This window comes from Ranitomeya imitator, chromosome 7 (genome assembly GCF_032444005.1).
Source record: "Ranitomeya imitator isolate aRanImi1 chromosome 7, aRanImi1.pri, whole genome shotgun sequence".
NCBI classification, from domain to species: Eukaryota; Metazoa; Chordata; class Amphibia; order Anura; family Dendrobatidae; genus Ranitomeya; species Ranitomeya imitator.
The window spans coordinates 142,394,250-142,409,309 of NC_091288.1; the positions used below are offsets into that span (position 1 = coordinate 142,394,250).

The following is a 15,060-nucleotide window of genomic DNA, read 5'->3' on the forward strand; positions in this document are numbered from 1 at the left end:
TCTCATTGTGGTGTGTCTGGGCCTAGAGACCCTTATTCAAATCCACTCTGCATTTCCTTCCATCCTATGCCTGCCTGCACCTGCAGTATATGTGTATGATACATAACTAGGTAGGGTCTGTTCACTCTTACTCTTGGTAGTCATAAGTGGCCAGGGAAGGAAGTGCAGGTGCCAGATTCACTGCCACTGGAGTCAATGGGAGAGTGGCGCTGCTATGGCACTTCCGCTCCTGCGACAGATTCTGACAGAATCTCACCTTTCTGCAGTGCCTTCTGGGCTTCCAGGACCATCTATCTCAGCCAGCAGCACCCTGCTTTTGGTGGGCACCCACTGAGATGATAATGTATTAGATCTGACCTGCAGTCCCATGTAACTCCACAGATAATACAGTGATTCTTTTGTGGGTACTGATAGCAGTGATGGCTCCTCTGGATCACACTGCTGCTGGTTCTGCCTGTGCTGCTGTTCTGGGCTGGTGGGAGGAGTAAGGCAGAATCAGTGAGATGAGAGCAGACTAGATCTATCTATTGCTGATAATGACAGACTGCTCCAGACCACCGATCTTCAGCACGTTTGCAGTTTTGCACTAGGTCAGCATGGGCAGCATGGTGGCGCAGTGGTTAGCACTGCAGCCTTGCAGCGCTGGGGTCCTGGGTTCTAATCCCACCCAGGACAACATCTGCAAAGAGTTTGTATGTTCTCTCCGTGTTTGCGTGGGTTTCCTCCGGGCACTCCGGTTTCCTCCCACATTCCAAAGACATACTGTTAGGAATTCTAGATTGTGAGCCCCATCGGGGACAGCGATGATAATGTGTGCAAAACTGTAAAGCGCTGCGGAATATGTTAGCGCTATATAAAAATAAAGATTATTATTATTATTATTATAGGTCAGCTGTAAATCACAAGTTGATCACACATCATGTGAACATCCTCACCTTTCACCTCAAATATCATAGATGTGAAACTTTGTGATGCTGCAATTGGCAATTTTCCATGTGGGCAATTTTCCGTGTGGGCAATTTTCAGGGAACCCAATGCAGAGAGCCGGAAGACGCCGAGGAGTCTGGAGCCAAACAGCAGCCAGCGACGAGAGGTAAATATTTCATTTTTTTTCAATGTTTGGAGCAATATATAGGGCCAATTACAGTGGGGAAAAAAGTATTTAGTCAGCCACCAATTGTACTAGTTCTCCTTCTTAAAAAGATAAGCTGAGGCCTGTAATTGACATCATAGGTAGACCACAGCTATGAGAGTCAAAATGAGAAAACAAATCCAGAAAATCACCTTCTCTGATTTGGCAAGCTTTATTTTGCAAATTATGGTGGAAAATAAGTATTTTGTCACGTAAAAACATGAAAGATTTCTGGCTCTCACAGACCGGTAACTTCTTCTTTAGGAGGCTCCTCTGTCCTCCACTCATTACTTGTACTAATGGCACCTGTTTGAATGTGTTATCAGTATAAAAGACACCAGTCCACAATCTCAAACAGTCACACTCCAAACTCCACTATGGTGAAGACCAAAGAGCTGTCGAAGGACTAAATATTTTTTTCCCCCACTGTACATATGGAGCAGTATATGGGGCCAATTACATATGTAGCAGTATATGGTGTCAATTATCTATGGAGCATCTTATTGGGCCAATTACATATGGACAGTATATGGGGCCCATTATATATGGAGTATCTTAAGGGGCCAATTATATATGGAGCATTATATGGGCCCATCATATAATGGGGCATTATATGGTGCCCATCATATACTATATAGAGCATTATATGTGGCACATTATACTGTATGGAACAATATATGGGGCCCATTCTGTATGGAGCATTATATGGGGTCCATTATATTATGTATCTATTTGTATAATTGCCTTGTAATGTTTTCATTTCCTGTTCTGTCCAGATGTCACCGTATCCCAGAATTCCAAGCGGAGGAAGTTCACCGACCGCCGTATTGGGACACCCAAGTGATGGGTGTTTCAATATGGAAACTGCTGCTGGTATCAACCTATTGCTCTGTACCACCAGCGGAACACCGTTGCACCACACACACACTCACGCAGCCTCTTGTGCGGTAGCACCAGCGGAACACCGTCGCAAACACACCGCCTCTGGGATCAGCTGAATGACTCACTGACAGCTCCCATCTTTGTACAGGAGTGCATACGCAGATTAAAGTGACCGCCGCTATCTGTCTGCACAAAGATGGTGGCGGTCTGATTTACTGCGCCTGAGTGAATTCCGCGCAGGTGCAGTGAATCATTCGGCTGATCCCGGCGGCAGATGCGCGACGTGTCTACAGGCAGAGGAAGCCGGTCACATTAAAGGCATTTTCCCATGAACGAAAGTTCATTTTAAAAATTGACTGCGTCAACTGCATACCACATGGGCAGGGAAAGAAGCAAAAGATAATACTGACATTACAGCAGGGGCAGAGGTGTAGCTAGGGTTTTGGCTCGGGGGGGGGTGATCCACCCCAATAGTGGAGGAGAACCTCAGCAGATGACCGCGCTGTTACTGAAGGTAATCTCTATATAAAGACCAACATGGATAATACCGCCATATGGTCAGTGGTAGATGCCAGCCCTACAAAACATATAAGAGATCACAGCACAGTTACAGATAATGTCTTACCGCTGACGTCCTTTCTGATGGAATCGTTCACGTCTCACGTCTTTTCCATCTGGCCCAGACCGACGTGACAACTTCTTCCACCCAGCACTCGTCTGCAGAGAATACAACAAAGACACGTTTCACTTCTCATATTCCAGCCCCATCACCATCTATTCCCAACCTGCACAAACTCCTCATCCTGCTGATACCCCAATACTGAGCCACTGCTGTCGTGTGTCCCTATTGCGGCCCCTGATACCCCAATACTGAGCCGCTGCTGCCGTATGTGTCCCTATTACTGCACCTGCTATGTGATTCTCTGTGCCTTCTAAATTCTAAAGCACCCCTCTATAATATAGTAATGCTGGGTGCAAGTGCCCTAGAAAAGAGCCCATATTTTGCCCCCTAGAAAGTAATAATGCCATGTGCCCCTTTGACAGTAACAGTAACCTGAGTTCCCCTATAACAATAAGTGCCCACTTTATATTTAATAATGTCCCAAGTCTCCCCCCTGTACAGCTCCCCTATACACAGTATGATGCTCTCTTATACACAGTATAATGCCCCTCACTGTATAGTACCACCCACACAGTATACTGACCCCTTAATAGCCCCCAAATTGTTTGATGGCTCCAAGACTGTATGATGGCCCCCACTGTAATCTCCACACTGTACGATGGCCCCCTTACTGTAATCTCCACACTGTATGAAGCCCCCTAGATAGCCTCTATATACTATAATGCACCGGATAGTCCTAAATGTAGTATAATGCATTAACCATAGGCCTCCATATAGTATCATGCACTCCCCATAAGCCTCCATATAGTATAATACACTACCCATAGGCCTACTATATATTGTATAATGCTACCCACATAGGCAGACTCTATTGCACAAGGCAGCACCCATAAGCAGACTCTGTAGTATCAGGCAGCACCCCATAGGTAGATCCTGTAGTATAAAGCAGCACCCCCATAGGCAGACCCTGTAGTATAAGACAGCATCCCTATAGGCAGATCCTGTAGTACAAGGCAGCATCCCTATAGGCAGACCCTGTAGAATAAGGCAGCACCACTATAGGCAGACCCTGTAATATAAGGCAGCACCCCCATTTACTGCACAGCAGGGGGCAGCTCCCAGGTACAGTCATGTACAGCACAGCAGGGAGCAGCTCCCAGGTACAGTCATGTACAGCACAGCAGGGAGCAGCTCTCGGGTACAGTCATGTACGCCACAGCAGGGGGCAGCTCCCGGGTACAGTCATGTACGGCACAGCAGGGGGCAGCTCCCGGGTACAGTCATGTACGGCACAGCAGGGGGCAGCTCCCGGGTACAGTCATGTACGGCACAGCAGGGGGCAGCTCCCAGGTACAGTCATGTACGGCACAGCAGGGGGCAGCTCCCGGGTACAGTCATGTACGGCACAGCAGGGGGCAGCTCCCGGGTACAGTCATGTACGGCACAGCAGGGGGCAGCTCCCGGGTACAGTCATGTACGGCACAGCAGAGGGCATCTCCCGGGTACAGTCATGTACGGCACAGCAGGGGGCAGCTCCCGGGTACAGTCATGTACGGCACAGCAGGGGGCAGCTCCCGGGTACAGTCATGTACGGCACAGCAGGTGGCATCTCCCGGGTACAGTCATGTACGGCACAGCAGGGGGCATTTCCCGGGTACAGTCATGTACGGCACAGCAGAGGGCATCTCCCGGGTACAGTCATGTACGGCACAGCAGGGGGCAGCTCCCGGGTACAGTCATGTACGGCACAGGAGGGGGCAGCTCCCGGGTACAGTCATGTACGGCGCAGCAGGGGACAGCTCCCGGGTACAGTCATGTACGGCACAGCAGGGGGCAGCTCCCGGGTACAGTCATGTACGGCACAGCAGGGGGCAGCTCCCGGGTACAGTCATGTACGGCACAGCAGAGGGCAGCTCCCGGGTACAGTCATGTACGGCACAGCAGGGGGCAGCTCCCGGGTACAGTCATGTACGGCACAGCAGGGGGCAGCTCCCGGGTACAGTCATGTACGGCACAGCAGGGGGCAGCTCCCGGGTACAGTCATGTACGGCACAGGAGGGGGCAGCTCCCGGGTACAGTCATGTACGGCGCAGCAGGGGGCAGCTCCCGGGTACAGTCATGTACGGCCCAGCAGGGGGCAGCTCCCGGGTACAGTCATGTACGGCACAGCAGAGGGCATCTCCCGGGTACAGTCATGTACGGCACAGGAGGGGGCAGCTCCCGGGTACAGTCATGTACGGCACAGCAGAGGGCAGCTCCCAGGTACAGTCAGCTCCCGGGTACAGTCATGTACAGCACAGCAGAGGGCATCTCCCGGGTACAGTCATGTACGGCACAGCAGGGGGCAGCTCCCGGGTACAGTCATGTACGGCACAGCAGAGGGCATCTCCCGGGTACAGTCATGTACGGCACAGCAGGGGGCAGCTCCCGGGTACAGTCATGTACGGCACAGGAGGGGGCGGCTCCCGGGTACAGTCATGTACGGCACAGCAGGGGGCGGCTCCCAGGTACAGTCATGTACGGCACAGCAGGGGGCAGCTCCCGGGTACAGTCATGTACGGCACAGCAGAGGGCAGCTCCCGGGTACAGTCATGTACGGCACAGCAGGGGGCAGCTCCCGGGTACAGTCATGTACGGCACAGCAGGGGGCAGCTCCCGGGTACAGTCATGTACGGCACAGCAGGGGGCAGCTCCCGGGTACAGTCATGTACGGCACAGCAGGGGGCAGCTCCCGGGTACAGTCATGTAGAGCACAGCAGGGGGCAGCTCCCGGGTACAGTCATGTAGAGCACAGCAGGGGGCAGCTCCCGGGTACAGTCATGTACGGCACAGCAGAGGGCAGCTCCCGGGTACAGTCATGTACGGCACAGCAGGGGGCAGCTCCCGGGTACAGTCATGTACGGCACAGCAGGGGGCAGCTCCCGGGTACAGTCATGTACGGCACAGCAGGGGGCAGCTCCCGGGTACAGTCATGTACGGCACAGCAGGGGGCAGCTCCCGGGTACAGTCATGTACGGCACAGCAGGGGGCAGCTCCCGGGTACAGTCATGTACGGCACAGCAGGGGGCAGCTCCCGGGTACAGTCATGTACGGCACAGCAGGGGGCAGCTCCCGGGTACAGTCATGTACGGCACAGCAGGGGGCAGCTCCCGGGTACAGTCATGTACGGCACAGCAGGGGGCAGCTCCCGGGTACAGTCATGTACGGCACAGCAGGGGGCAGCTCCCGGGTACAGTCATGTACGGCACAGCAGGGGGCAGCTCCCGGGTACAGTCATGTACGGCACAGCAGGGGGCAGCTCCCGGGTACAGTCATGTACGGCACAGCAGGGGGCAGCTCCCGGGTACAGTCATGTACGGCACAGCAGGGGGCAGCTCCCGGGTACAGTCATGTACGGCACAGCAGGGGGCAGCTCCCGGGTACAGTCATGTACGGCACAGCAGGGGGCAGCTCCCGGGTACAGTCATGTACGGCACAGCAGGGGGCAGCTCCCGGGTACAGTCATGTACGGCACAGCAGGGGGCAGCTCCCGGGTACAGTCATGTACGGCGCAGCAGGGGACAGCTCCCGGGTACAGTCATGTACAGCACAGCAGGGAGCAGCTCTCGGGTACAGTCATGTACAGCACAGCAGGGAGCAGCTCTCGGGTACAGTCATGTACGCCACAGCAGGGGGCAGCTCCCGGGTACAGTCATGTACGGCACAGCAGGGGGCAGCTCCCGGGTACAGTCATGTACGGCACAGGAGGGGGCAGCTCCCGGGTACAGTCATGTACGGCACAGCAGGGGGCAGCTCCCGGGTACAGTCATGTACGGCGCAGCAGGGGGCAGCTCCCGGGTACAGTCATGTACAGCGCAGCAGGGGGCAGCTCCCGGGTACAGTCATGTACGGCACAGCAGGGGGCAGCTCCCGGGTACAGTCATGTACGGCACAGCAGGGGGCAGCTCCCGGGTACAGTCATGTACGGCACAGCAGGGAGCAGCTCCCGGGTACAGTCATGTACGGCCCAGCAGAGGGCAGCTCCCGGGTACAGTCATGTACAGCACAGCAGAGGGCAGCTCCCGGGTACAGTCATGTAGAGCACAGCAGGGGGCAGCTCCCGGGTACAGTCATGTAGAGCACAGCAGGGGGCAGCTCCCGGGTACAGTCATGTACGGCACAGCAGGGGGCAGCTCCCGGGTACAGTCATGTACGGCACAGCAGGGGGCAGCTCCCGGGTACAGTCATGTACAGCGCAGCAGGGGGCAGCTCCCGGGTACAGTCATGTACGGCACAGCAGGGGGCAGCTCCCGGGTACAGTCATGTACGGCACAGCAGGGGGCAGCTCCCGGGTACAGTCATGTACGGCACAGCAGGGAGCAGCTCCCGGGTACAGTCATGTACGGCACAGCAGGGGGCAGCTCCCGGGTACAGTCATGTAGAGCACAGCAGGGGGCAGCTCCCGGGTACAGTCATGTAGAGCACAGCAGGGGGCAGCTCCCGGGTACAGTCATGTACGGCACAGCAGAGGGCAGCTCCCGGGTACAGTCATGTACGGCACAGCAGGGGGCAGCTCCCGGGTACAGTCATGTACGGCACAGCAGGGGGCAGCTCCCGGGTACAGTCATGTACGGCACAGCAGGGGGCAGCTCCCGGGTACAGTCATGTACGGCACAGCAGGGGGCAGCTCCCGGGTACAGTCATGTACGGCACAGCAGGGGGCAGCTCCCGGGTACAGTCATGTACGGCACAGCAGGGGGCAGCTCCCGGGTACAGTCATGTACGGCACAGCAGGGGGCAGCTCCCGGGTACAGTCATGTACGGCACAGCAGGGGGCAGCTCCCGGGTACAGTCATGTACGGCACAGCAGGGGGCAGCTCCCGGGTACAGTCATGTACGGCACAGCAGGGGGCAGCTCCCGGGTACAGTCATGTACGGCACAGCAGGGGGCAGCTCCCGGGTACAGTCATGTACGGCGCAGCAGGGGACAGCTCCCGGGTACAGTCATGTACGGCCCAGCAGGGGGCAGCTCCCGGGTACAGTCATGTACAGCACAGCAGGGAGCAGCTCCCAGGTACAGTCATGTACGGCACAGCAGGGAGCAGCTCTCGGGTACAGTCATGTACGGCACAGCAGGGGGCAGCTCCCGGGTACAGTCATGTACGGCCCAGCAGGGGGCAGCTCCCGGGTACAGTCATGTACAGCACAGCAGGGAGCAGCTCCCAGGTACAGTCATGTACGGCACAGCAGGGGGCAGCTCCCGGGTACAGTCATGTACGGCACAGCAGGGGGCAGCTCCCGGGTACAGTCATGTACGGCACAGCAGGGGGCAGCTCCCGGGTACAGTCATGTACGGCCCAGCAGGGGGCAGCTCCCGGGTACAGTCATGTACAGCACAGCAGGGAGCAGCTCCCAGGTACAGTCATGTACGGCACAGCAGGGAGCAGCTCTCGGGTACAGTCATGTACGGCACAGCAGGGGGCAGCTCCCGGGTACAGTCATGTACGGCCCAGCAGGGGGCAGCTCCCGGGTACAGTCATGTACAGCACAGCAGGGAGCAGCTCCCAGGTACAGTCATGTACGGCACAGCAGGGGGCAGCTCCCGGGTACAGTCATGTACGGCCCAGCAGGGGGCAGCTCCCGGGTACAGTCATGTACAGCACAGCAGGGAGCAGCTCCCAGGTACAGTCATGTACGGCACAGCAGGGGGCAGCTCCCGGGTACAGTCATGTACGGCACAGCAGGGGGCAGCTCCCGGGTACAGTCATGTACGGCACAGCAGGGGGCAGCTCCCGGGTACAGTCATGTACGGCACAGCAGGGGGCAGCTCCCGGGTACAGTCATGTACGGCACAGCAGGGGGCAGCTCCCGGGTACAGTCATGTACGGCACAGCAGGGGGCAGCTCCCGGGTACAGTCATGTACGGCACAGCAGGGGGCAGCTCCCGGGTACAGTCATGTACGGCACAGCAGGGGGCAGCTCCCGGGTACAGTCATGTACGGCACAGCAGGGGGCAGCTCCCGGGTACAGTCATGTACGGCACAGCAGGGGGCAGCTCCCGGGTACAGTCATGTACGGCACAGCAGGGGGGCAGCTCCCGGGTACAGTCATGTACGGCACAGGAGGGGGCAGCTCCCGGGTACAGTCATGTACGGCACAGCAGGGGGCAGCTCCCGGGTACAGTCATGTACGGCACAGCAGGGGGCAGCTCCCGGGTACAGTCATGTACAGCACAGCAGAGGGCAGCTCCCGGGTACAGTCATGTAGAGCACAGCAGGGGGCAGCTCCCGGGTACAGTCATGTAGAGCACAGCAGGGGGCAGCTCCCGGGTACAGTCATGTACGGCCCAGCGGGGGGCAGATCCCGGGTACAGTCATGTACAGCACAGGAGGGGGCGGCTCCCGGGTACAGTCATGTACGGCCCAGCGGGGGGCAGATCCCGGGTACAGTCATGTACGGCACAGCAGGGGGCAGCTCCCGGGTACAGTCATGTACAGCACAGCAGGGGGCAGCTCCCGGGTACAGTCATGTACGGCACAGCAGGGGGCAGCTCCCGGGTACAGTCATGTACGGCACAGCAGGGGGCAGCTCCCGGGTACAGTCATGTACGGCACAGCAGGGGGCAGCTCCCGGGTACAGTCATGTACGGCACAGCAGGGGGCAGCTCCCGGGTACAGTCATGTACGGCACAGCAGGGGGCAGCTCCCGGGTACAGTCATGTACGGCACAGCAGGGGGCAGCTCCCGGGTACAGTCATGTACGGCACAGCAGGGGGCAGCTCCCGGGTACAGTCATGTACGGCACAGCAGGGGGCAGCTCCCGGGTACAGTCATGTACGGCACAGCAGGGGGGCAGCTCCCGGGTACAGTCATGTACGGCACAGGAGGGGGCAGCTCCCGGGTACAGTCATGTACGGCACAGCAGGGGGCAGCTCCCGGGTACAGTCATGTACGGCACAGCAGGGGGCAGCTCCCGGGTACAGTCATGTACAGCACAGCAGAGGGCAGCTCCCGGGTACAGTCATGTAGAGCACAGCAGGGGGCAGCTCCCGGGTACAGTCATGTAGAGCACAGCAGGGGGCAGCTCCCGGGTACAGTCATGTACGGCCCAGCGGGGGGCAGATCCCGGGTACAGTCATGTACAGCACAGGAGGGGGCGGCTCCCGGGTACAGTCATGTACGGCCCAGCGGGGGGCAGATCCCGGGTACAGTCATGTACGGCACAGCAGGGGGCAGCTCCCGGGTACAGTCATGTACAGCACAGCAGGGGGCAGCTCCCGGGTACAGTCATGTACGGCACAGCAGGGGGCAGCTCCCGGGTACAGTCATGTACGGCACAGCAGGGGGCAGCTCCCGGGTACAGTCATGTACGGCACAGCAGGGGGCAGCTCCCGGGTACAGTCATGTACGGCACAGCAGGGGGCAGCTCCCGGGTACAGTCATGTACGGCACAGCGGGGGGCAGATCCCGGGTACAGTCATGTACAGCACAGCAGGGGGCAGCTCCCGGGTACAGTCATGTACGGCACAGCAGGGGGCAGCTCCCGGGTACAGTCATGTACGGCACAGCAGGGGGCAGCTCCCGGGTACAGTCATGTACGGCACAGCAGGGGGCAGCTCCCGGGTACAGTCATGTACGGCACAGCAGGGGGCAGCTCCCGGGTACAGTCATGTACGGCACAGCAGGGGGCAGCTCCCGGGTACAGTCATGTACGGCACAGCAGGGGGCAGCTCCCGGGTACAGTCATGTACGGCACAGCAGGGGGCAGCTCCCGGGTACAGTCATGTACGGCACAGGAGGGGGCAGCTCCCGGGTACAGTCATGTACGGCACAGCAGGGGGCAGCTCCCGGGTACAGTCATGTACGGCACAGGAGGGGGCAGCTCCCGGGTACAGTCATGTACGGCACAGCAGGGGGCAGCTCCCGGGTACAGTCATGTACGGCACAGCGGGGGGCAGCTCCCGGGTACAGTCATGTACAGCACAGCAGGGGGGCAGCTCCCGGGTACAGTCATGTACGGCCCAGGAGGGGGCAGCTCCCGGGTACAGTCATGTACGGCACAGCAGGGGGCAGCTCCCGGGTACAGTCATGTACGGCACAGCGGGGGGCAGCTCCCGGGTACAGTCATGTACAGCACAGCAGGGGGGCAGCTCCCGGGTACAGTCATGTACGGCCCAGGAGGGGGCAGCTCCCGGGTACAGTCATGTACGGCACAGCAGGGGGCAGCTCCCGGGTACAGTCATGTACGGCACAGCGGGGGGCAGCTCCCGGGTACAGTCATGTACGGCACAGCAGGGGGCAGCTCCCGGGTACAGTCATGTACAGCACAGCAGGGGGCAGCTCCCGGGTACAGTCATGTACGGCACAGCAGGGGGCAGCTCCCGGGTACAGTCATGTACGGCACAGCAGGGGGCAGCTCCTATTGGCAGCACTGGTAGTAAGCAGCTGCGCCTCCTGCCTCTCACATAACGCTCAGTGTGCACAGTTGTCCGCTGCTCAGTCACATGTACCTGTTGTACTCTCCTCGCCAAACACAGCGCAACTTTCCCATGCATCCACTGAGGTCTGTAACACGAGAGCGGAAGCCCCGCCCCAATGACGTCACTCGGCCGTCCCCGCAGTCCCAGTGGATGCGCCCTGCGTCAATCAGACGCGTCGTTTCTTCCGTTCTGTGCGTTCCAAGCGAATAGTGGCCAATGTTCTAGAACCTCTGTGAGGGATATTCCGGTTCCAGCCTCGCCAGAACCCGGTGTTGATCACCAGACGAGCCGGTGACCGGCGGCACACGGAGCGGTGCAGATCACAGTCGGTAAGGACATAGGTAACGTGCGTCGTGCTGATCACAAAATGGCCAAAGCTTCGTGGCTGACTGCTGTGGGAGTGGAGGGGTTAAATTTCGTGGGGACAGGAGCATTGCAGTCACTGCGCAATCAACTGGTGCAAACAGCTGGTGTTTACCCCGAGCTGCGCGTCCTGTGGGTGGACGTGAGTGTCGTGGCCTCGTGTGTTCCTGCAGGTCACAGTCACGGCCCCGGGAAGTTTCTGTTGCGCACGCAGAGTGGAGACTCACGAGACCGCTCCTGGTCCCCGGACACCGGGCTTTTCCCCCAACCCTGTCAGCAGCCACAACGTTCCCTGCAGAGCCTCCTGTGTCTCTCCTCACCGGCTACAGAGTCACTGTGAGGTGATGAGACCCTGCGGACGCTCCTGCTGTAGCGCTGACCGCCTGTGAGGTGATGAGACCCTGCGGACGCTCCTGCTGTATCGCTGACCGCCTGTGAGGTGATGAGACCCTGCGGACGCTCCTGCTGTAGCGCTGACCGCCTGTGAGGTGATGAGACCCTGCGGACGCTCCTGCTGTATCGCTGACCGCCTGTGAGGTGATGAGACCCTGCGGACGCTCCTGCTGTAGCGCTGACCGCCTGTGAGGTGATGAGACCCTGCGGACGCTCCTGCTGTAGCGCTGACCGCCTGTGAGGTGATGGGACCCTGCGGACGCTCCTGCTGTAGCGCTGACCGCCTGTGAGGTGATTGGACCCTGCGGACGCTCCTGCTGTAGCGCTGACCGCCTGTGAGGTGATGGGACCCTGCGGACACTCCTGCTGTAGCGCTGACCGCCTGTGAGGTGATGAGACTCTGCGGACGCTCCTGCTGTAGCGCTGACCGCCTGTGAGGTGATGAGACCCTGCACCCTGCGGACGCTCCTGCTGTAGCGCTGACCGCCTGTGAGGTGATGAGACCCTGCACCCTGCGGACGCTCCTGCTGTAGCGCTGACCGCCTGTGAGGTGATGGGACCCTGCACCCTGCGGACGCTCCTGCTGTATCGCTGACCGCCTGTGAGGTGATGAGACCCTGCGGACGCTCCTGCTGTAGCGCTGACCGCCTGTGAGGTGATGAGACCCTGCGGACGCTCCTGCTGTAGCGCTGACCGGCTGTGAGGTGATGGGACCCTGCACCCTGCGGACACTCCTGCTGTATCGCTGACCGGCTGTGAGGTGATGGGACCCTGCACCCTGCGGACGCTCCTGCTGTAGCGCTGACCGCCTGTGAGGTGATGGGACCCTGCACCCTGCGGACACTCCTGCTGTATCGCTGACCGCCTGTGAGGTGATGGGACCCTGCACCCTGCGGACACTCCTGCTGTATCGCTGACTGCCTGTGAGGTGATGGGACCCTGCACCCTGCGGACGCTCCTGCTGTATCGCTGACCGCCTGTGAGGTGATGGGACCCTGCACCCTGCGGACGCTCCTGCTGTAGCGCTGACCGCCTGTGAGGTGATGGGACCCTGCAGACACTCCTGCTGTAGCGCTGACCGCCTGTGAGGTGATGGGACCCTGCACCCTGCGGACGCTCCTGCTGTAGCGCTGACCGCCTGTGAGGTGATGGGACCCTGCGGACGCTCCTGCTGTAGCGCTGACCGCCTGTGAGGTGATGAGACCCTGCGGACGCTCCTGCTGTATCGCTGACCGCCTGTGAGGTGATGAGACCCTGCGGACGCTCCTGCTGTAGCGCTGACCGCCTGTGAGGTGATGAGACCCTGCGGACGCTCCTGCTGTAGCGCTGACCGCCTGTGAGGTGATGGGACCCTGCGGACGCTCCTGCTGTAGCGCTGACCGCCTGTGAGGTGATGGGACCCTGCGGACGCTCCTGCTGTAGCGCTGACCGCCTGTGAGGTGATGGGACCCTGCGGACACTCCTGCTGTAGCGCTGACCGCCTGTGAGGTGATGAGACTCTGCGGACGCTCCTGCTGTAGCGCTGACCGCCTGTGAGGTGATGAGACCCTGCACCCTGCGGACGCTCCTGCTGTAGCGCTGACCGCCTGTGAGGTGATGAGACCCTGCACCCTGCGGACGCTCCTGCTGTAGCGCTGACCGCCTGTGAGGTGATGGGACCCTGCACCCTGCGGACGCTCCTGCTGTATCGCTGACCGCCTGTGAGGTGATGAGACCCTGCGGACGCTCCTGCTGTAGCGCTGACCGCCTGTGAGGTGATGAGACCCTGCGGACGCTCCTGCTGTAGCGCTGACCGGCTGTGAGGTGATGGGACCCTGCACCCTGCGGACACTCCTGCTGTATCGCTGACCGGCTGTGAGGTGATGGGACCCTGCACCCTGCGGACGCTCCTGCTGTAGCGCTGACCGCCTGTGAGGTGATGGGACCCTGCACCCTGCGGACACTCCTGCTGTATCGCTGACCGCCTGTGAGGTGATGGGACCCTGCACCCTGCGGACACTCCTGCTGTATCGCTGACTGCCTGTGAGGTGATGGGACCCTGCACCCTGCGGACGCTCCTGCTGTATCGCTGACCGCCTGTGAGGTGATGGGACCCTGCACCCTGCGGACGCTCCTGCTGTAGCGCTGACCGCCTGTGAGGTGATGGGACCCTGCAGACACTCCTGCTGTAGCGCTGACCGCCTGTGAGGTGATGGGACCCTGCACCCTGCGGACGCTCCTGCTGTAGCGCTGACCGCCTGTGAGGTGATGGGACCCTGCACCCTGAGGACGCTCCTGCTGTATCGCTGACCGCCTGTGAGGTGATGGGACCCTGCACCCTGCGGACGCTCCTGCTGTAGCGCTGACCGGCTGTGAGGTGATGAGACCCTGCGGACACTCCTGCTGTAGCGCTGACTGGCTGTGAGGTGATGAGACCCTGCAGACACTCCTGCTGTAACGCTGACCGCCTGTGAGGTGATGGGACCCTGCACCCTGCGGACGCTCCTGCTGTAGCGCTGACCGTTTGTGAGGTGATGGGACCCTGCAGACGCTCCTGCTGTAGCGCTGACCGCCTGTGAGGTGATGATACTCTGCGGACGCTCCTGCTGTAGCGCTGACCGCCTGTGAGGTGATGGGACCCTGCACTCTGCGGACACTCCTGCTGTAGCGCTGACCGCCTGTGAGGTGATGGGACCCTGCAGACGCTCCTGCTGTAGCGCTGACCGCCTGTGAGGTGATGAGACTCTGCGGACACTCCTGCTGTAGCGCTGACCGCCTGTGAGGTGATGGGACCCTGCAGACGCTCCTGCTGTAGCGCTGACCGCCTGTGAGGTGATGAGACTCTGCGGACACTCCTGCTGTAGCGCTGACCGCCTGTGAGGTGATGGGACCCTGCACTCTGCGGACGCTCCTGCTGTAGCGCTGACCGGCTGTCAGGTGATGGGACCCTGCACTCTGCGGACACTCCTGCTGTAGCTCTGACCGCCTGTGAGGTGATGGGACCCTGCACTCTGCGGACGCTCCTGCTGTAGCTCTGACCCTGCTGTGAGCTGATGGGACCCTGCACACCATGGACGCTCCTGCTGTGGCACTGACCCTGCTGTGAGGTGACGGGACCCTGCACATCATGGATGATCCTGCTGTGGCGCTGACCCTGCTGTGAGGTGACGGGACCCTGCACACCATGGATGATCCTGCTGTGGCGCTGACCCTGCTGTGAGGTGACGGGAC

At 59.9% G+C, this 15,060-nt stretch overlaps 2 protein-coding genes across 8 annotated transcripts in view; one reads left to right on the forward strand and one right to left on the reverse strand.

The window, feature by feature from the left end:
* Window positions 1-11,303, reverse strand: part of PMS1 (PMS1 homolog 1, mismatch repair system component) — a 439,606-nt gene extending 428,303 nt beyond the window's left edge. For 3 of the 6 annotated variants that reach the window (XM_069733861.1, XM_069733857.1, XM_069733856.1), the window contains exons 1-2: window positions 11,125-11,303; window positions 2,640-2,731 (exon numbers count right to left, since the gene is read on the reverse strand). In XM_069733861.1, coding sequence (XP_069589962.1) covers window positions 2,640-2,731; window positions 11,125-11,169 — 137 coding nt within the window. In that variant the 5' untranslated portion in view covers window positions 11,170-11,303. The remainder of the gene's footprint in view (window positions 1-2,639; window positions 2,732-11,124) is intronic. The other 3 variants (XR_011314688.1, XM_069733858.1, XM_069733859.1) reach the window with 2 other exon arrangements.
* Window positions 11,263-15,060, forward strand: part of ORMDL1 (ORMDL sphingolipid biosynthesis regulator 1) — a 77,792-nt gene continuing 73,994 nt past the window's right edge. Inside the window, exon 1 of one of the 2 annotated variants that reach the window (XM_069733865.1) lies at window positions 11,263-11,435. The gene's annotated coding sequence lies outside the window, so the exon portion shown is untranslated. The remainder of the gene's footprint in view (window positions 11,436-15,060) is intronic. The other variant, XM_069733864.1, reaches the window with a different exon arrangement.